General features: G+C 43.3%; 1 protein-coding gene across 1 annotated transcript in view; it reads left to right on the forward strand.

Annotated features, from left to right (window-relative positions):
* The window catches only part of LOC310715611 (integrin alpha-M-like), a gene marked incomplete at its 3' end in the record, with an annotated part of 231,568 nt that overhangs the window by 7,305 nt on the left and 202,485 nt on the right, over window positions 1–21,778 (forward strand). Inside the window, exons 6-14 of the mRNA XM_083522121.1 lie at window positions 1,994–2,058; window positions 12,157–12,280; window positions 12,462–12,604; window positions 12,883–13,029; window positions 13,401–13,598; window positions 14,897–15,027; window positions 15,232–15,383; window positions 15,734–15,900; window positions 21,541–21,663. Coding sequence (XP_083378247.1) covers window positions 1,994–2,058; window positions 12,157–12,280; window positions 12,462–12,604; window positions 12,883–13,029; window positions 13,401–13,598; window positions 14,897–15,027; window positions 15,232–15,383; window positions 15,734–15,900; window positions 21,541–21,663 — 1,250 coding nt within the window. The remainder of the gene's footprint in view (window positions 1–1,993; window positions 2,059–12,156; window positions 12,281–12,461; window positions 12,605–12,882; window positions 13,030–13,400; window positions 13,599–14,896; window positions 15,028–15,231; window positions 15,384–15,733; window positions 15,901–21,540; window positions 21,664–21,778) is intronic.

Raw genomic sequence — 21,778 nt, forward strand, 5'->3', positions numbered from 1 at the left:
TGTGACAACTGCAAGGAAACATACAACATCTGCTAGAACAAGCAATGAAAGGAGAAACGATATAGAGATTTATGAGGGGATGAAGAGAATGAGGTAAAGGAGAAATGAGGTAGAGAAGAACAATGAGAGGAGGAACAAGAGAAAAGAGGAAGAAGTGGAATAATGTGCTAGAGAGAAGGAATAAGATGAAAAAGAGGAATGATGTAAATGAAAGAAAAGAGGTAAAGAGGAGGAATGATGTAAATGAAAAGAAAGAGGTAAAGAGGAGGAATGATGTAAATGAAAGGAAGGAGGTAAAGAGGAGGAATGATGTAAATGAAAAGAAAGAGGTAAAGAGGAGGAATGATGTAAATGAAAGGAAGGAGGTAAAGAGGAGGAATGATGTAAATGAAAGGAAGGAGGTAAAGAGGAGGAATGATGTAAATGAAAGAAAAGAGGTAAAGAGGAGGAATGATGTAAATGAAAGGAAGGAGGTAAAGAGGAGGAATGATGTAAATGAAAGGAAAGAGGTAAAGAGGAGGAATGATGTAAATGAAAGTAAAGAGGTAAAGAGGAGGAATGATGTAAATGAAAAGAAAGAGGTAAAGAGGAGGAATGATGTAAATGAAAGAAAAGAGGTAAAGAGGAGGAATGATGTAAATGAAAAGAAAGAGGTAAAGAGGAGGAATGATGTAAATGAAAGTAAAGAGGTAAAGAGGAGGAATGATGTAAATGAAAGGAAAGAGGTAAAGAGGAGGAATGATGTAAATGAAAGTAAAGAGGTAAAGAGGAGGAATGATGTAAATGAAAGGAAGGAGGTAAAGAGGAGGAATGATGTAAATGAAAAGAAAGAGGTAAAGAGGAGGAATGATGTAAATGAAAGAAAAGAGGTAAAGAGGAGGAATGATGTAAATGAAAAGAAAGAGGTAAAGAGGAGGAATGATGTAAATGAAAGGAAGGAGGTAAAGAGGAGGAATGATGTAAATGAAAGGAAAGAGGTAAAGAGGAGGAATGATGTAAATGAAAGGAAAGAGGTAAAGAGGAGGAATGATGTAAATGAAAGAAAAGAGGTAAAGAGGAGGAATGATGTAAATGAAAAGAAAGAGGTAAAGAGGAGGAATGATGTAAATGAAAAGAAAGAGGTAAAGAGGAGGAATGATGTAAATGAAAGGAAAGAGGTAAAGAGGAGGAATGATGTAAATGAAAGGAAAGAGGTAAAGAGGAGGAATGATGTAAATGAAAGGAAGGAGGTAAAGAGGAGGAATGATGTAAATGAAAGAAAAGAGGTAAAGAGGAGGAATGATGTAAATGAAAGGAAGGAGGTAAAGAGGAGGAATGATGTAAATGAAAGTAAAGAGGTAAAGAGGAGGAATGATGTAAATGAAAGAAAAGAGGTAAAGAGGAGGAATGATGTAAATGAAAGGAAGGAGGTAAAGAGGAGGAATGATGTAAATGAAAGGAAGGAGGTAAAGAGGAGGAATGATGTAAATGAAAGAAAAGAGGTAAAGAGGAGGAATGATGTAAATGAAAGGAAAGAGGTAAAGAGGAGGAATGATGTAAATGAAAGAAAAGAGGTAAAGAGGAGGAATGATGTAAATGAAAGGAAGGAGGTAAAGAGGAGGAATGATGTAAATGAAAGGAAGGAGGTAAAGAGGAGGAATGATGTAAATGAAAGGAAGGAGGTAAAGAGGAGGAATGATGTAAATGAAAGGAAGGAGGTAAAGAGGAGGAATGATGTAAATGAAAGGAAGGAGGTAAAGAGGAGGAATGATGTAAATGAAAGGAAGGAGGTAAAGAGGAGGAATGATGTAAATGAAAGGAAGGAGGTAAAGAGGAGGAGATTCTACCAGTCTCTGGGGGCAGTAGTGTACAGTGTGGGTTTTCTGGTTGTGTTGAATGAAGATGAAGAAAAGAGAATGTTTGAGGGCTTTAATTTGAACTGAAAGTGTGAAAAAGATAAAGATGGAGATAAAGAATGAAATGTCACTAATGAATAATGACTTTGTGTTTTTAGGAGCTCAGGGCAGGAACTTTATAAACGAGCTGTCTCAGAGCGGATTCAGTGCTGCCAGTGACAAGGTACTGATGTAAACATTTTTCCACTGAAGACCGGGACACTTATATATTTATGTCTTTATATAGCCTACACTTCTACACTGCAATATTTCACATCTACAATGCTTAGTTTTGCTTCCGTTGATCATATAGTGTTTTTATTCATGCATTGGTGTAGTTCCTGAATGAAGAAATCAATAAAGGAAAAATAAATAAATAAAAAGTCTGACACCTATGGAACACTTAAGGTAGGGCTAAGCTTTTTAAAATGGTAAACCTATGAGGGAGTCTTTACCCCAGAGTTGGCCCCCGAGGCCTATTGCACTTTGGTTCTTCCCAGGGCTCCTCACTGGTCCGTGTGTCCTAATCTGTCCGTGTAGGTCAGGGGTGTCAAACTCAGGCTGTAATTATATTTGACCTGCGAGATCATATCAAATGTGTATTAGAGCTGCCGGCCAGTATATAGCGCATACACCGCTAATACTACAAATCCCAGAATGCTTTGTCAGTGCTTTGGTGCGTCAGTCGAGACGGCTAAAAAACTCTGCACTGAATTTACCCGGAGATTTACCGACTTTGAAGCCCAGAAATGCAGATTTGAACTGCTCAGTAATCCGTTTGTGGTTGACGTGGAAAGCGCACCAACCAACCTCCAAATGGAGCTGATTGAATTCCAGTGTAGAGACACGCTCAAGTCAAAGTACGACTCTGTGTGTGCTGCACAATTTCCATGTTTCCTCCCCGACACACTGCTCCAACTCCGTGCCCAAGCTGCTCAAATCTCTCTATGATCACCAGCACATATCTGTGTGTGTAACTGTTCACTTTATTGAAGATGAACAAAACACCACACAGGAGTCTCACTGATGAACACCTTCACTCTATCCTGAGGATTTCCTCAGCTCAGAGTCTAAACCCAGACATGATGCTCAGCTCAGAGTCTAAACCCAGACATGATGCTCAGCTCAGAGTCTAAACCCAGACATGATGCTCAGCTCAGAGTCTAAACCCAGACATGATGCTCAGCTCAGAGTCTAAACCCAGACATGATGCTCAGCTCAGAGTCTAAACCCAGACATGATGCTCAGCTCAGAGCCTAAACCCAGTCATGATGCTCAGCTCAGAGTCTAAACCCAGACATGATGCTCAGCTCAGAGTCTAAACCCAGACATGATGCTCAGCTCAGAGTCTAAACCCAGACATGATGCTCAGCTCAGAGCCTAAACCCAGACATGATGCTCAGCTCAGAGCCTAAACCCAGACATGATGCTCAGCTCAGAGCCTAAACCCAGACATGATGCTCAGCTCAGAGCCTAAACCCAGACATGATGCTCAGCTCAGAGCCTAAACCCAGACATGATGCTCAGCTCAGAGCCTAAACCCAGACATGATGCTCAGCTCAGAGCCTAAACCCAGACATGATGCTCAGCTCAGAGCCTAAACCCAGTCATGATGCTCAGCTCAGAGCCTAAACCCAGTCATGATGCACAGCTCAGAGTCTAAACACAGACATGATGCTCAGCTCAGAGCCTAAACCCCAGACATGATGCTCAGCTCAGAGCCTAAACCCAGACTTGATGCTCAGTTTAGAGTCTAAACCCAGACATGATGCACAGCTCAGAGTCTAAACCCAGACATGATGCACAGCTCAGAGTCTAAACCCAGACATGATGCACAGCTCAGAGTCTAAACCCAGACATGATGCACAGCTCAGAGTCTAAACCCAGACATGATGCACAGCTCAGAGTCTAAACCCAGACATGATGCACAGCTCAGAGTCTAAACCCAGACATGATGCACAGCTCAGAGTCTAAACCCAGACATGATGCACAGCTCAGAGTCTAAACCCAGACATGATGCACAGCTCAGAGTCTAAACCCAGACATGATGCACAGCTCAGAGTCTAAACCCAGACATGATGCACAGCTCAGAGTCTAAACCCAGACATGATGCACAGCTCAGAGTCTAAACCCAGACATGATGCACAGCTCAGAGTCTAAACCCAGACATGATGCTCAGCTCAGAGTCTAAACCCAGACATGATGCTCAGCTCAGAGTCTAAACCCAGACATGATGCTCAGCTCAGAGTCTAAACCCAGACATGATGCTCAGCTCAGAGTCTAAACCCAGACATGATGCTCAGCTCAGAGTCTAAACCCAGACATGATGCTCAGCTCAGAGTCTAAACCCAGACATGATGCTCAGCTCAGAGTCTAAACCCAGACATGATGCTCAGCTCAGAGTCTAAACCCAGACATGATGCTCAGCTCAGAGTCTAAACCCAGACATGATGCTCAGCTCAGAGTCTAAACCCAGACATGATGCTCAGCTCAGAGTCTAAACCCAGACATGATGCTCAGCTCAGAGTCTAAACCCAGACATGATGCTCAGCTCAGAGTCTAAACCCAGACATGATGCTCAGCTCAGAGTCTAAACCCAGACATGATGCTCAGCTCAGAGTCTAAACCCAGACATGATGCTCAGCTCAGAGTCTAAACCCAGACATGATGCTCAGCTCAGAGTCTAAACCCAGACATGATGCTCAGCTCAGAGTCTAAACCCAGACATGATGCTCAGCTCAGAGTCTAAACCCAGACATGATGCTCAGCTCAGAGTCTAAACCCAGACATGATGCTCAGCTCAGAGTCTAAACCCAGACATGATGCTCAGCTCAGAGTCTAAACCCAGACATGATGCTCAGCTCAGAGTCTAAACCCAGACATGATGCTCAGCTCAGAGTCTAAACCCAGACATGATGCTCAGCTCAGAGTCTAAACCCAGACATGATGCTCAGCTCAGAGTCTAAACCCAGACATGATGCTCAGCTCAGAGTCTAAACCCAGACATGATGCTCAGCTCAGAGTCTAAACCCAGACATGATGCTCAGCTCAGAGTCTAAACCCAGACATGATGCTCAGCTCAGCTCAGAGCCTAAACCCAGACATGATGCTCAGCTCAGCTCAGAGCCTAAACCCAGACATGATGCTCAGCTCAGCTCAGAGCCTAAACCCAGACATGATGCTCAGCTCAGCTCAGAGCCTAAACCCAGACATGATGCTCAGCTCAGCTCAGAGCCTAAACCCAGACATGATGCTCAGCTCAGCTCAGAGCCTAAACCCAGACATGATGCTCAGCTCAGCTCAGAGCCTAAACCCAGACATGATGCTCAGCTCAGCTCAGAGCCTAAACCCAGACATGATGCTCAGCTCAGCTCAGAGCCTAAACCCAGACATGATGCTCAGCTCAGCTCAGAGCCTAAACCCAGACATGATGCTCAGCTCAGCTCAGAGCCTAAACCCAGACATGATGCTCAGCTCAGAGCCCAAACCCAGACATGATGCTCAGCTCAGAGCCTAACCCCAGACATGATGCTCAGCTCAGAGCCTAACCCCAGACATGATGCTCAGCTCAGAGCCTAAACCCAGACATGATGCTCAGCTCAGAGTCTAAACCCAGACATGATGCTCAGCTCAGAGCCTAAACCCAGACATGATGCACAGCTCAGAGTCTAACCCCAGACATGATGCTCAGCTCAGAGCCTAAACCCAGACATGAGAGAGAGAGAGAGAGAGAGAGAGAGAGAGAGAGAGAGAGTGAGAGAGTGAGAGAGTGAGAGAGTGAGAGAGAGAGAGAGAGAGAGAGAGAGAGAGTGAGAGAGGGAAAGTGAGAGAGAGAGAGAGAGAGAGAGAGAGAGAGAGAGAGAGAGAGAGAGAGAGAGAGAGAGAGAGAGAGAGAGAGAGAGAGAGAGGGAAAGTGAGAGAGAGAGAGAGAGAGAGAGAGAGAGAGAGAGAGATAGAGAGTGTGAGAGTGAGAGAGGGAAAGCGAGAGAGAGAGAGTGAGAGAGAGAATGAGAGTAAAAGAGAGATAATAAGAAACGTATACCACTGATGTGTTTTATTTTTTGTACATTGTCACCTCTAAGATCTGGCATTGACATGGGGCGCCCTGTAATGATTTCATGTGGACTTGGTCCAATAGACCGATTGGGTGATGCTCTCTCATGCTACATAATACGGCTGGCAGGTCTTCCACCCATTCTACACCTTCATGGTGCATTTGCTGAGCCTCATCTTAATTGTTCTGTTTGCCTACTTGACCTGATGCTTGATTCCTATATGGACAGTGAAGATTCCACTTCCTTTTAAACATTCTAGCTACTTCCTTTACTACTTCTCCTGTAAAATGTGTGCCCTGGTCTGAGTCTACTGACTCAAGCAAACCCCATCTAGAGATGTAATCATTGAACAACTATTTGGCTGTGTGTGTGGCAGTGGTTCGCCCTGTAGGATAGGCCTTGGTCTTTCTGGAGAATTTGTCTACAACTACTAGGACATCAGTCTTTCCTTTACATTGAGGCATTGAGATGTAGTCTACGGATGTAAGATGTGTCAGATGTAAGATGTGCCTTTACCTTCATCACTGCTAGCTGTTTGGAAAAGAATCATAGAAAACATTATGGCCCTGAGTAATTTAGCATGTTTGATAGGAGACCCAGAAGATGTTAAAAATTTACTACTCTGACATGCATTTTCAAAATCATAAACGACTCCAAAAGCATATCTATAGTCATTACAGATGTTAGCAGTTATTGTGCATGCTCTATATCAGGGGTGTCAAAGTCAATCAACAGGTCGCCAAAACTCAAAGCACACTTTAGGTCACGGGCCGAACAGGATAAATATTTATTGAACACACTAAAACTAAATGTTTTTTTTTACATAAGTATGAATTAAAACAGACAGGAATATTATTCCAGAATAAATCAACTTAAACTTGAAATAACTTCAAATATTTTGCTCTCCCATAAAAATATCTCCTGTCCAAATTATACGTTAGAGATATGAACATGCTGCAAAAAAATCCTGAACAAATCAATAAACATTGTGCTTTTAAGTAAACGTTAAAATAACAACAAATCAAAACAATCAGATTTCTTTGCTCTTATGCCATTTTATAAATAATAATCTTAAATTTTTAATTGCTTAAAATATTTTGCTCTCCATAAAAATATCTCCAGTCAATCACCAGACGTCTCACAGCTTCATCATGCAGCTCTTCAGAAACTCTCCCTCAGTAAATAAGCGGCTGATGTTCCTCTGATTTCTCCTCTGTTTTCACTCCAGCTTCCACTTTGGGATTTTGCTCTGGTGAAAAACATCTGCTGAAATGTGATTCTTCTTTAACTCTTCTACTTTCTGTATCTTCTGCTCTGCATTCAGGTTCTTTAGCTTCTCCTGATGTCTCGTAGTTCCGTCTCAGATTCAATTCCCTAATTACAGTCACATTCACTCCACTAATAACACACACGTGTTTACCGCCAGTGTCAGTAAACATCTACTCAGTCAACTTTTCTCTTCACCACTGTGAGGCGCTGTTTCACATGTAAAACAACATTCGGGCAGTGAGTGTAGCTAAAAAATTTCCCCTAACAGGAAGAGGTGACAGGTGATTTTAGCTTGATTCATTAGTGCAGATACAGCATGTGGGCACCTGCCTGTTATTATTGGCCTAACACTGTATATGTACATGAACCCAGCCATTAGGGTTGCACAAGCCAGTGTACTCTTAGTGCCGGTCCCAAGCCCGGGTAAATGGGGAGGGTTGCGTTAGAAAGGACATCCAGCATACAACATGTGCCAAATCGAATATGCGGGTCACGATTCAGAATTTAATAGCAGATCGGTCGAGGCCCGGGTTAAAAACGACCGCCACAGGTATCGTTAGCCGACAGGGTACCGGTGGAAATTGGACTACTGTTGGCCAAAGGAGGAGAAGGAGAGGAGGAAGACATTTACAGAGACGGCAGGGAAAGGAGAATTGGAGGAGAGTGGAGGTTCGGGTTGGTACTTTAAATGTTGGTACTATGACTGGTAAAGAGAGAGAGGGAGCTGATATGATGGAGAGGAGAAAGGTAGAGATGTTGTGTGTTCAGGAGACCAAGTGGAAAGGGAGTAAGAGGAGGAACATTGGAGGTGTTTAAACTGTTCTATCATGGTGTGTATGGAAAGAGAAATGGTGTAGGAGTGATTCTGAAGGAAGAGTACAATAAGAGTGTAGTGGAGGTGAAGAGAGTTTCTGATAGGGTGATGAACATGAAGCTGGAAGTTGAAGGGGTGATAATAAATGGTGAAAAAAATGGTGAAAATAAAGGTGAACCTAGGAACAAAAGATTGGTGATTGCTGCAGACTTTAATAGACACGTAGGTGAAGGGAACAGAGGTGATGAGAAGGTGATGGGTAGGTATGGCTTTAAGGAGAGGAATGTGGAAGGGCAGATAGTGGTAGACTTTGCTAAAAGGATGGAAATGGCAGGGGTGAACACGTATTTTAAGAAGAAGGAGGAACATAGGAACTGCCTCTGGATAGTGTTCTCTTCGACTGGAGGCCACTCTGTGCAGCTTGGGACGGTTTCTCATCAAAGCCTTGGGTGGTTCCATGAAATTCTGGAGTAAGAACGGGAGCTTTGAGGATGGACTGGACTGTAGTTAATGTCAACAGTCTGCTACACTGACTCAGGAATACAGTTCACTTCTGATCGTCATCTCTGAACCCCGCAACATTGTATATCTGCTTCAAATGGACATTCGGTGCAACCCAGATGAGGATGGGTTCCCTCTTGAGTCTGGTTCCTCTCAAGGTTTCTTCCATATGCCATCTCGGGGAGTTTTTCCTTGCCACAGTTGCTCATCAGGGACAAACATACTTACAAAGAACATATTTACTTTTGATCACCACATTATCTGTGTAAAGCTGCTTTGAGACAATGTTCATTGTTAAAAGTGCTATACAAATAAACATGAATTGAATTGAATTGAATTGAATAGCTAGACAGCATCGGATGGTGGTCTGTAGGATGGTTTTGGAGGCGAAGAAGAAGAGGAGGAGAGTGAGGACTGAAAGAAGAATAAGAGGGTGGAAACTGAAGGAGGAAGACTGTAGTGTGAGGTTCAGGGAAGAGGTCAGACAGGAGCTCGGTGGTGGTGAAGAGGTGCTGGATGATTTTGGAACTACTGCAGAAGTGATGAGGGAAACAGCTAGAAAGGTTCTTGGTGTAACATCTGGAAAGAGAAATGAAGACAAAGAGACGTGGTGGTGGAATGAGGAAGTGCAGGAGAGCAGAAGGAGGTTGGAGAAACAGAAGTGGGATCGACAGACTGATGAGAAAAGTAGGCAGGAGAACAAGGAGACAAGGAGATGCAGCTGCAGGTAAAGAGGAATGTGGCGAAAGCCAAGAAAAAGGCATATGAGGAACCGTATAAGAGGTTGGACACTAAGGAAGGAGAAAAGGATTTGTAGTGATTGTCCAGGCAGAGGAACTGAGCTGGGAAGGATCTGTTGCAAGTTAGAGCAATAAAGGATGGAGATGGAAATGTGTTGACTAGTGAGGAGAGTGTGTTGAGAAGATGGAGGGAGTATTTTGAGCAGCTGATGATCGAGGGAAATGAGAGAGAGAAGGTTGGATGATGTGGAGATTGTAAAGCAGGAAGTGGATAGGATTAGTAAGAAGGAAGTGAGAGCAGTGATTAAGAGGATGAAGAGTGGAAAGTCAGTTGGACCAGATGACATACTGGTAGAAGCATGGAGATCTGTTGCAAGTCATACGTGTACAGTGAGTACAGCAGGGGGCTCAGAACACAACCCTGGGGAGCTCCAGTGCTGAGGGTAAGGGTGGATGAGGTTTTTTTTTCCCACCCGTGCGGCTTGTGGTCTGTCTGTCACGAAGTTAGAGATCCATTGACACAGCGGCAGGTCCAAGGACCTCCAACTTAGAGGTGAGTGTGTTGGGAATTATGGTGTTAAACGCTGAACTGTAGTCCACAAACAGCATCTTTGTATAATTCCCATTTCTGTAGTCCAGGTGGCTCTTTGTAGTGTGAAGGAGATGAGCAATGGCGTCCTCAGTAGAATAGTTTGGGCGGTATGCGAACTGTAGAGGATCCAGTGTGTCTGGTAGTGATGCAGTGATGAAGTCTCTGACCAGTCTCTCAAAGCACTTCATCACTACTGAGGTCAAAGCTACAGGGTGGTAGTCATTAAGGCAGGTGGGCTGGGGTTTCTTTGGGACAGGAACAGTGGTGGACTGTTTGAAGCATGAGGGGACAACAAATTGTTCCAGTGAGAGGTTAATGATCTCAGTTATCTCAGTGAACACCGGTGCTAGCAGGTGAGTGCAGGCTTTCAGAACCCGACCTGTGATGTCATCTGGTCCTGCTGCCTTCCTGGTATTCACTCTTTTGAATGTCCTCCTCACGTCATGCTCCGAGATGGTGAATGTGTTTACCTCTCCGGATTTCTCGGCATGCATGCTGTTTGTGCTGCTAGCGCCGCTAGCATGGTTAGCTGCAGCCTCGAAATGAGCGTAAAAAATGTTTAGCTCATCTGCCAGAGAAGCGTCCGCATTCCTCATTCTAGAAGTTGGTGTTTTACAGTCTGTGATGTTTCTTAGTCCCTGCCACAGGCTCCGAGAGCCACCATGTTGGAACTGTGACTGTAGTTTTCTTCCATAGCGCCGCTTTGCTTCCTTCATCGCTCTGCGAACACTGTAAGATGCAGCCTTGTAAACGTCCATGTTCCCGGTGGTGATCCCCGTGTTTTAGGCAGCAAAGCGTGATCTCAGAGCATCGCAGATGGTTTTATCCACCCACGGCTTCTGGTTGGGAAACGTTCTTATAGAGTTTTTTTGCACCGCATCACCCGCTTGTTTCCCGATGAATCCGACAACTGCTTCCGTATAACATGTTAAAGTTATCAGGGCTGTGCCGGAACATTTAGAACGATTTAGACGATATGCAAACTGCATGGGGTCCAGTAAAAGTGAAACCTGGGTCTTAATGAGCCTCTCAAAGCACATCATTATGATGGGTCTAAATGCAACGGGACGATAGTCATTAAGGCAGGTGACTGTAGACTTCTTCAGCACGGGAACGATGGTCATCATCTCAAGGCACGAAGGAACAAGTTACTGCTCAAGGAGATGTTGAAGATGTCAGTAAAAACATCCACGAGCTGTTCTGTTCTGAGCACTCTGGCAGGAATGTTGTCTGGTCTAGCAGACTTCTGTGTTTTGACACTTCATAGTTTTCCTCACTTCATCTGTGGATAGACAGAGCACCTGGTCTCTGGGAGGAGGGATAGTTTTCCTCGCCGCCATGTTGTTCTGGACCTCATAGAAGTCATTCAGTGCATCTGGGAGGGAGGCATCACAGTCATAAGTGGGTGAAGTTGTCTTGTAGTTCGTGATCACCTGAATGCCCTGCCACATGCGCCGGGTGTCTCCGCTGTCTTGGAAGTAACTGTGGATTCTCTTGGCATGTGCCTGCTTCGCCTCTCTAATGGCACGGGACAGTTTGGCCCTTGCTGTTCTGCAGGCCGTGTTGTTTCCTGCTCTGAAGGCGGAGTCTCTCGATTTTAGCAGCACACACACCATAACGGTCATCCACGGCTTCCGGTTGGAGCGTGTAGTGATGGTCTTGAAGATTGTCATGTCATCAATGCACTTGCCAATGTAGCTAATCACTGATGATGTGAACTCCTTCAAGTCTGTGAAGTCACTGTTAGTTGCAGCCTCCCTAAACATGTCCCAGTCAGTGCACTCAAAACAGTCCTGAAGAGCAAAGATTGCTCAGGAGATCTTCAGGACATGGTCTACCTGGGGTCTACCTGTGTCCCACCTTTTTCCTCACGTTCTCTGCTGATGGCACTGCTGAACATCTGATTTTGAAGGGAAGAGAGCATGATGTGTCTTTCATCTGCTACATTAAGTCTTCTACAACCTCAACTTTGTAGAAGAGTTTGGCTGTTCCTCACACACACACAGCTGTTTCTGTTTTAATTCATGACTAGGTTTCAACATTCATTTAAAATTAATGTTCAGCAGCTCCTGCTTAGTAGAATTGGTTCATCATACCCCTGACTCTGATCCTACAAATATAAGTGCAGGTGTAAGAGCTGAAAGCCGAAAAGTGTCACACCAAATATGATTTGATTTGGATTTTTGTTCTGTTCATTTACTTTCCATTTTAATTTGTCAACTGATAAAAATAATAATGTAATACTTTTTAATAAACTGGAATAAGGTCTAAATATCTTCAAATAAACATGTTGTGTAATTGTGTATTCTAGGACACTCTCATTCTGGGGGCGGTCGGAACTAATGATTGGCGTGGAACACTGTATGAAGTTACAGGATCTGGGGACAATCAGACTGAAATTGAAGACAGTAAACTACAGAACGACTCCTACAATGGTACAGTCTGCTGTTTGCTGCACAGGGACATGATTCTAATTGTTTGAACTGAAATTTCTGAACGTGTGGTTGGTGCAGGTAGAACCTCAGGAGCTGAACAAACACTGTACTGGTTCTGTAATACAGTGGATTTCAGGCTGTGTGTGTGTGTGTGTGTGTGTGTGTGTGTGTGTGTGTTTAGGTTACTCTGTTGCAGTTGGACGGAGAGACAATGTTTCTCTTGTGTTCTCTGGAGCACCAAGATCCAATCACAGGGGTGAAGTGACTTTCTTTAGAAAAAAGACTCGTGAGTGGGAAACCATGAGCAGGATCTCCGGAGAACAAGTAAGAAACAACCTCAACATCTCTCCATTATTCACCTTTACACCAAATATCTGTATCTTGAGGAACTTTCTGGAATGTTTAAGACTCCTAAATAATAAGAACCCAGTTGTGAATGAGTTTGGTGTTTCCTCCACACTGTCAGGATTCGAACCAGTACACAGAGAACACACTGTGGGGGGAATCAGATTTTTAGCACAGATACACAACAGAATCACAACAGGTACACATTAGATACATGTGTGTGTAATGTACTCATTCATTCAGTAAACCCTCTGCAGATCGGCTCGTATTTTGGAGGATCAGTGTGTGTGTTGGATCTGGACTCAGACTACAACACAGACTTCCTCGTGGTTGGAGCTCCACATTATTACCAACCTCACCCTCAGAGAGAGGGACGGGTATATATCTACAGACTCACACAGGAGGTACACACACACACACATACACACACACACACATTTACTAAAACACACACATACAATCACTAAAACACACACACACTCACTTACTCATTTAAACACACACACACACACACACACACACACACACACACACACTAACATCCACTCACGCACAAACACACAATTAGTTAAACACACACACACACACACATACACACACACACATATGCTTGCACACATACAAACACTCACACACACACACACTACAGAGAACTGCTGTGTGGTACTATAGCAGTATAATTCAATTTTGTGTGTGTGTGTGTGTGTGTGTGTGTGTGTGTGTGTGTGTGTGTGTGTGTGTGTGTGTGTGTGTGTGTGTGTGTGTGTGTGTGTAGCTGATGTTAGAGAAGGTGTTGGAGGTGTGTGAATCAGCTCGGGGTCGGTTTGGGATGACTCTTGCTGCTGTAGCAGATATAAATGGAGACCGGCTGCAGGATTTAGCTGTTGGAGCTCCACTGGAAGATGATCAAAGAGGAGCTGTTTACATTTACCTCGGAAAACATGAACAGGGGATTCGCTCCCAGTACAGTCAGGTACATCTCCAAACATCTGCTCCACTACAGCCAGGTAGAACTCCAAACATCTGCTCCCAGTACACTCAGACTCATCTCCAAACATCTGCTCCACTACAGCCAGGTAAAACTCCAAACATCTGCTCCCAGTAAACTCAGATACATCTCCAAACATCTGCCGCAGTACAGCCAGTTAGAACTCCAAACATCTGCTCCCAGTACACTCAGATACATCTCCAAACATCTGCCCCAGTACAGCCAGGTACAGTACAGACCAAAAGTTTGGACACACCTTCTCATTCAAAGAGTTTTCTTTATTTTCATGACTATGAAAATTGTAGATTCACACTGAAGGCATCAAAACTATGAATGAACACATGTGGAATTATATATGGAATTATATACATAACAAAAAAGTGTTTTGTCCAACAGTCTTGAAGGAGTTCCCCAAAAGATGCTTGGCACTTGTTGGCCCTTTTGCCTTCACTCTGCGGTCCAGCTCACCCCTAAACCATCTCGATTGGGTTCAGGTCCGGTGACTGTGGAGGCCAGGTCATCTGGCGCAGCACCCCATCACTCTCCTTCTTGGTCAAATAGCCCTTGATGCCTTCAGTGTGACTCTACAATTTACATAGTCATGAAAATAAAGAAAACTCTTTGAATGAGAAGGTGTGTCCAAACTTTTGGTCTGAACTGTACATCTCCAAACACCCAAGTTCTTTTCCAAAATTCTTGCCCCAGTACACTCAGCTTCACTACCGAAATATCTGCTCATAGTACAGCCATGTATAAGTTTAACCATTAGCCCAAATAGAAGACAAGAACATATTTAATGATCTGCTCAGTACTACCTGGTATGAATTCATCCATCTACACCAAAAAACCCCTCAATCACAAACCAATAGGATAAACACTGTATACAGTCATATTAATAATATTATAAACCTGCTGCATGTTTTGTTTGTGTGTGTGTGTGTGTGTGTGTGTGTGTCTGCGCGTGTGTGTGCATGTGTGTGTGTATATGTGTGTGTGTGTGTCTGCGCGTGTGTGTGCATGTGTGTGTGTATATGTGTATATGTGTGTGTGTGTATGTGTATATGTGTGTGTGTGTGTATGTGTGTGTATGTGTGTGTGTGTGTGTCTGCGCGTGTGTCTGCGCGTGTGTCTGCGCGTGTGTCTGCGCGTGTGTCTGCGCGTGTGTCTGCGCGTGTGTGTGCATATGTGTATATATATGTGTGTGTGTGTGTGTGTGTGTGTGTGTGTGTGTGTGTGTGTGTGTGTGTGTGTGTGTGTGTGTGTGTGTGTGTGTGTGTGTGTAGAAAATTGTGGCAAGTTCCATCTCTAAGGAGATTCAGTATTTTGGTTTGGCGATTGATGGTGTGATGGACATGGGACAGGACGGTCTGACGGATATTGCTGTTGGAGCACAAGGGACCGTTTTACTCTTTAGGTATGAATTATTTATGAGGGTGGGGTAGAGGGAGGTGGGGGGGATTCTTGGATTCATGTGATTCTGATCTTGAATTTGATAAATAGCTACATGAGGTAGGAGCAGTAAAGAGCAGCTGTGTGACCTGAAACTGAACACAAGGAACTTTCCTCCTGTAAATATTGCTGGATTATTTGGACTGACTGATGTCATTGTTTTCCTCAGAACCCGGCCGGTTGTGTCAGTCTCAGCAAACTTCAGTTTCTCTCCATCTGAAATCAACCTGAATCATTTCGAGTGCACAGACCAAGACAGTGTCATTCCCATCATTACTCTGAAAACCTGCTTCAGTATGAGAGAAAACACCAACAGTAAAGGTATGATCAACTTTACACAACTTTCTGAAAAGCTTTTTTATTTCATGTTGTATGGAGTAGCACAAAGAAATAACAGCTTCAATGCAACACTGATAAACAGTGTGAATAAACAGCGATTTCTTGATGTCATTAAACCATAATATCACAAAATATACATTTTTTTCAACTGCACATTCACATCCCTGCATACACACAGTGTATATTATCATTCCAGATCCCAGGTCTGCTCAGGGAACAGCTAACAAACACAGGCACAGCAGCAGCAGTGGCAGCAGTTTAACAGGTTTAGGAAGTAGAGCTAAATCACTGCTATGATGCCTGTGACTGGAGCGATCTTCTCTTCCTCTCAGGGGCAGTGAAGAGTGGTCTGAACGTCTCGTTGGAGCTCAGAGCTGACGCTGTGAGACAGGAGAGTCGAGCATTTTTTATTATGGAAGATAAGAATTCCAGGAGTCTGGTGAAGTCTGTACTGCTGAACTCCGAGTTTTCCTGTTTCAACAATACAGTCTATATGCAAGTATGTTCCATCTCATTACAACACTGAGAACTGAGATAAAACTGTCCTGAGGGAATACACTGTCTTCCTGTCACTCTGTCACTCCACTGTCTGAAGGGATCATTATTAATGAGACATGCATTTGTGCATTTGGTACCTGGGCCTTAATTCGAGTTCGATTGTAGCTGCAGGATTTGTGCAGGATTTCAAACCAAACCCGAAAGGGATTGTCAAGCGCACCAAGCTGCAAGCAGCTCCGTCTCGTGTATTTTTGCTTTCGGAAGAGCGCTTTTATCCCTGTTTGAGAATTTGAAAGCAGTGCGTGGAGGATATTCCCACCAGAACTACGAACACACAGTACATTAACCACATTAAGGGTACGTAATTTCTCTGCTATGGCGAACATCCAGTTCATTCAGTGTGTGAAGTGTGACATGTTTAGTCAGTCTCTCTCCGTTGTTAGCGATAATTTAATCTGTAAGAAGTGTAAGCTAGTTTGCTCTTTGACGGAGAAGATCTTAGCATTAGAGGAGCGCATCCAGAGTCTAGAGAGAAGTAGTGAGTGCGAGAGCAGTCCAGGTTCTGCAGGGGAAAGTCTGGATGCCCTAGGTGAAGTTAATATTCCCCCGACTCCGGCATTAGAGCCCTTGCAGCGGGGCGAATGGGTGACGACTCGGCAGCATATTCGCAAAGCCAAAGCTAACGCTAAGGCTCGCCCACGGGAGCACCATTCCTCTCCGCTTCACGTGTCCAACAGGTTTGCTCTCCTCAGTGAAGCACCCGCTGAGAAACCTGAAAGAGCTCTGGTTTTAGGAGACTCCATTCTGAGGCACGTGAAATTAGCTAGACCTTTAGGGGCACCAGCAGCACAGGTCATGTGTATACCGGGAGCCAGGGCGCCGGACATAGCAGGTCAGCTTAGATTCTTAGGAAAGCATAGGTTCTCTAAGATAGTTTTTCACACAGGAGCTAATGATATACGCCTTCGACAGTCAGAGGTTACTAAGAGTAATATTATAGAGGTGTGTAAATTAGCGAAGGCAATGTCCGATGCTGTAATATGCTCTGGCCCCATCCCAATACGACGTGGCGATGTAGCCTACAGCAGGTTATGGTCGCTGAACTGCTGGATGTCCGAGTGGTGCTCCAAAAATAATGTGGGCTTCATTAATAATTGGAGCATTTTTGAGGGCAAGGCTGGCCTGTTAGGGCGGGACGGTGTCCATCCCACTCGGGAAGGTGCTGCTCTCATTTCTTGTAGTATAGGTCATAGTCTCAGAACAGCACTAGTTAACAAGTGACTGTCTAGAGCCAAGGCCAGGGAGCAGACAGACAGGCTAAACCGACCGTCTGCTAGCTGCACAGAGTCGTTAATCAGGATCCACCAAATTGAGACTGTGTCTGTCCCCCGAGCGAAACCAACATATAGGAATTCTCAGAAAGTCTGTTTTAGTAACCTGATTAACATAAAATTAAATAGGACTGAACGCACAGCCAGCACCTCTGATCTAAAGATAGGATTGCTGAATATTAGATCTCTCACGTCTAAAGCGCTTAATGTAAACGAAATTATTACCGACCAGGAGTTTAAAATAATGTGTTTGACAGAAACATGGATTAAACCAAATGAATATTTAGCATTAAATGAAGCGAGTCCTCCTGGGTATAGTTACATACACCAACCCCGTCTAAATGGCAGAGGAGGCGGAGTCGCAGCTATTTATAATAATAATCTAAGCGTCACACAAAAGACTAAACACAAATGTAAAACATTTGAAGTTCTTTACACCAGCATAAAATATTCAGTGTCTGAAAGCAGGTCCAGTCAGACAATTCCACTCATTATTATTTATAGACCCCCAGGGGCCCGACTCTGATTTTCTCATAGAATTTGCAGATTTCATCACAAATTTAGTTACTTCTCTAGACAAAGCATTAATTATTGGTGATTTTAACATTCATTTTGATAATCAGGAAGACTCCTTAAGAGCAGCTGTTGTGTCCATTCTAGATTCAGTTGGAATGAATCAGAATGTTATAGGACCCACTCATAGTGGTGACACACTCTCGATTTGTTGTTAACATTTGGATTAAAAATAAAAAACGTAGTCATAATTCCACAGTCTGAAGCTATTTCAGACCATTATCTCATCTCTTTTAAAATTTGCCTCAGTCATTGCATTACTACTTCACCACGTTATCGTGTTAAGCGTACTTTCACGTCAGCTACAACAGCGCGTTTTATTAACAATCTTCCAGAAATTACGATATTAGATAGATCTCCGTCTGACCCTGCAGAGCTCGACTGGGCCACTGAACACCTAGAATCAACATTACGTTATACCCTAGATGATGTAGCTCCCCTTAAGACCAAAATGATCAGGGAGAAAAAATTAGCACAGTGGTATAATGATCATACACGCACCTTAAAACAGACCACTCGAAAATTAGAACGTGAATGGCGTCAAACAAAATTAACAGTATTTCAAATAGCATGGAAGGGGAGCCTCCTAATTTATAGAAAATCTCTTAGTGCTGCTGATCAGCATATTTCTCCACCCTCATAGAAAATAACAAGCAGAATCCTAGATTTTTATTCAGCACGGTAGCAAAATTAACAGGGAATAAAAGCACTGCACTCACATGCACACCATCATTAGGTACTAATGATTTCATGAACTTTTTTAATAATAAAATTGAAAACATCAGGCAAAAAATCCAGACGGTTAATATAAAGCCAAATTATTTTACAAGTAACCCTGTAGACAGCAGTGTCATTATAACAGACAATCAATTACAAAGTTTTACTCCTATTCACGAGAATGACTTAATTTAATTAATCTCCTCATCAAAATCATCAACCTGCATTCTCGATCCCTTGCCTACAAGTTTCTTTAAACAGATCATTCCAGAGGTAATTGAACCTGTTTTAAAAATAATAAACTCTTCCATTAGCACTGGTTTTGTACCAAAATCCTTCAAACTGGCAGTTATCCACCCCCTAATTAAGAAACCTGACCTTGACCCATGTCAGATGTCCAACTACAGTCCAATATCAAATCTCCCCTTCATAGCCAAAATTTTGGAAAAGGTTGTAGCACAGCAGTTCTGCTCACACCTACTTATGAATAATATTTTTGAAATGTATCAGTCAGGATTTCGGCCTCATCATAGCACAGAGACGGCACTAGTTAAGGTGGTAAATGACCTGTTATTGGCCTCTGATCAGGGTTTTGTCTCCTTACTTGTTTTGCTCGACCTTAGTGCAGCTTTTGACACCATTGATCACACTATACTACTTGCTAGACTTGAGAACGTTGTTGGAATAAAGGGAACGGCTCTCTCTTGGCTCAGGTCTTATTTGACTGATCGCTATCAGTTTGTTGATGTTAATGGTGAGTTCTCCACACTCTCTGAGGTAAAGTTTGGTGTTCCTCAAGGATCTGTCTTAGGCCCTCTGCTTTTCTCTTTATATATGCTGCCTCTTGGAGAAATTATTCATAAACATGGTATTAGATTCCATTGTTATGCTGATGATACACAGCTATATATTTCAGCAAAGCCAGATGAGAGAGATCAGCTTAACAATGTTGAAAAATGTGTAAAGGACATTAGACAGTGGATGCTCGATAACTTTCTACTGCTAAACTCAGATAAGATGGAAGTACTTTTACTAGGACCACATGCAGCTAGAAGCAAACTTTCCGATTACCTAACATCTCTGGATGGTGTTTCTGTTTCAGCGTGTACGGCTGTCAAAGACCTTGGTGTGATTATTGACTCGAGTCTTTCCTTTGAGGCTCACGTGAATAATATCACCAGGATCTCCTTCTTTCACCTTAGAAATATTGCTAAAATTAGAAATATGATGTCGTTACAGGATGCAGAAAAACTAGTTCATGCTTTTGTTACTTCTAGATTAGACTACTGTAACGCTTTACTGTCTGGGTGTGCGAGTAGGTGCATAAATAAGCTTCAGTTAGTTCAGAATGCAGCAGCAAGAGTCCTCACTAGATCTAGGAAATATGACCACATCACCCCTGTATTAATCAGTCTACACTGCTCCCAATCAAATCTCGCATTGATTATAAAATACTACTACTGACATATAAAGCACTTAATGGTTTTGCACCACCGTATCTGAGTGAACTTCTGTACCAGTATGATCCTCCACGCCTACTTAGATCAAAAGGTGCTGGCTATCTGTTGGTTCCTCCAATAATGAAGATTACAGCAGGGGGCAGATCTTTCTCTTATAAAGCCCCACAGTTATGGAACAGCCTTCCTATCAGTGTTCGGGACTCAGACACAGTCTCAGTGTTCAAGTCGAGGTTGAAAACATATTTATTCAGTCAAGCCTTTAATTAGTAGATTTTTTCTCAGGTAAAGGCTCAGATCTGGAGGGAACATTGATATAGAGTGTTTGGTGAACTGGGATATTTGTACGCTGTCGTCCCCTCACATTCACGTGTTCACTCAGGTTTGTTGATGGTGGTGTGGTGGGCCGTCTCTTATCCCAGAGATCCCTCATGTCTGTGTTGCCTTCTGGTTCTCCCTTTTAGTTATGCTGCTATAGCGAGTCTTGCCGGAGTCCAAACTGCACAGTGACTTTAACTCTCATGCAACAATACACTTAATAATCCATATCCTTCTCTTCCTGTCACCCTCTTCTCTCTCTCTCTCTCTCTTTCTCTCTCTCTCTCTCTCTCTCTTTCTCTCTCTCTCTCTCTCTCTCTCTCTCTCGGTCGAGTTAAACATGCTCCTGAGGCTCCAGTGACCACTGTTCCTGCCCCTCTCCCCCCCGTGGATCTTCCCACTTCATCCAGGCCTGCCTGGATTGGATGTCAACAGTCTCCTACACTGATGTCAACAGTCTCCTACACTGACTCAGGAATACATTTCGCTTTTGATCATCATCACTGCACCCCGCAACATTGTATACCCGCCACAAATTCGGTGTAACCCAGATGAGGATGGGTTCCCTCTTGAGTCTGGTTCCTCTCAAGGTTTCTTCCTTATGCCATCTCGGGGAGTTTTTCCTTGCCACAGTTGCCAGTCGCCACCGGCTTGCTCATCAGGGACAAACTTACTCATAAAGAACATATTCATTTTTAATCACCGCATTATCTGTGTAAAGCTGCTTTGAGACAATGTTCATTGTTAAAAGCGCTATACAATTAAAAATGAATTGAATTAAATTGAATTAATGAAAATTCATGTGCACTGCTGTTAGCTAGCTAGAGAAATGTGTGTCATGTGTTTTCTCAATGTTTCTTCCTGTACTAAATTATCGTATATTAAACTTTTACTGTATAAAATATTGTCCGAGGTCACAAAGCTCATGCCGTCTCAGCGATTTAGCGTGTTTTCATACATTTATGTAGTAAACATGTGTCTCCTCTGCAGCGACCTCTTATGAGGTAAACTTGGTGGTTCTCTAAAGCCATGGCCTCCAATGACCTGCTCATGTGCAACCTGTTTGTTCTAGAGACTGGCGAGGAGGCTTTCCAAGTCATCATGAGTCTGATGAGGAAACTTTACAAATCATGTTTACACTAAAGATCAAAGAGAATGCCTTCAAAACCAAATTTAGATTGAAAATAAAATCATCACCATGAAGATGAGAAAAAAAAACCTTCTCTTTTTGTCTTTGTGTTTCAGAGATGTGTGAAGGACACTTTATCTCCAGTCTTATTCCAACTCAACTTCCACCAGTCTGAACATCAGCCAGGAGACTCCAGCTCCATCCTGAACATCGACAGCAGTAACACCACTCATGTGGAGGTAAAGTGGAGCTGATTGGCTGAATTCGAGTCTGATTGGTTTAGATCATTTGTTCTAGTGTGTTCCGACCTGTAGACGTTCTGATAGCAGTGAGAGTTGGAAGTGCAGTGGAATG

The sequence above is a fragment of the Silurus aristotelis genome (assembly GCF_946808225.1).
Source record: "Silurus aristotelis genome assembly, chromosome: 20".
Taxonomy (NCBI): domain Eukaryota; kingdom Metazoa; phylum Chordata; class Actinopteri; order Siluriformes; family Siluridae; genus Silurus; species Silurus aristotelis.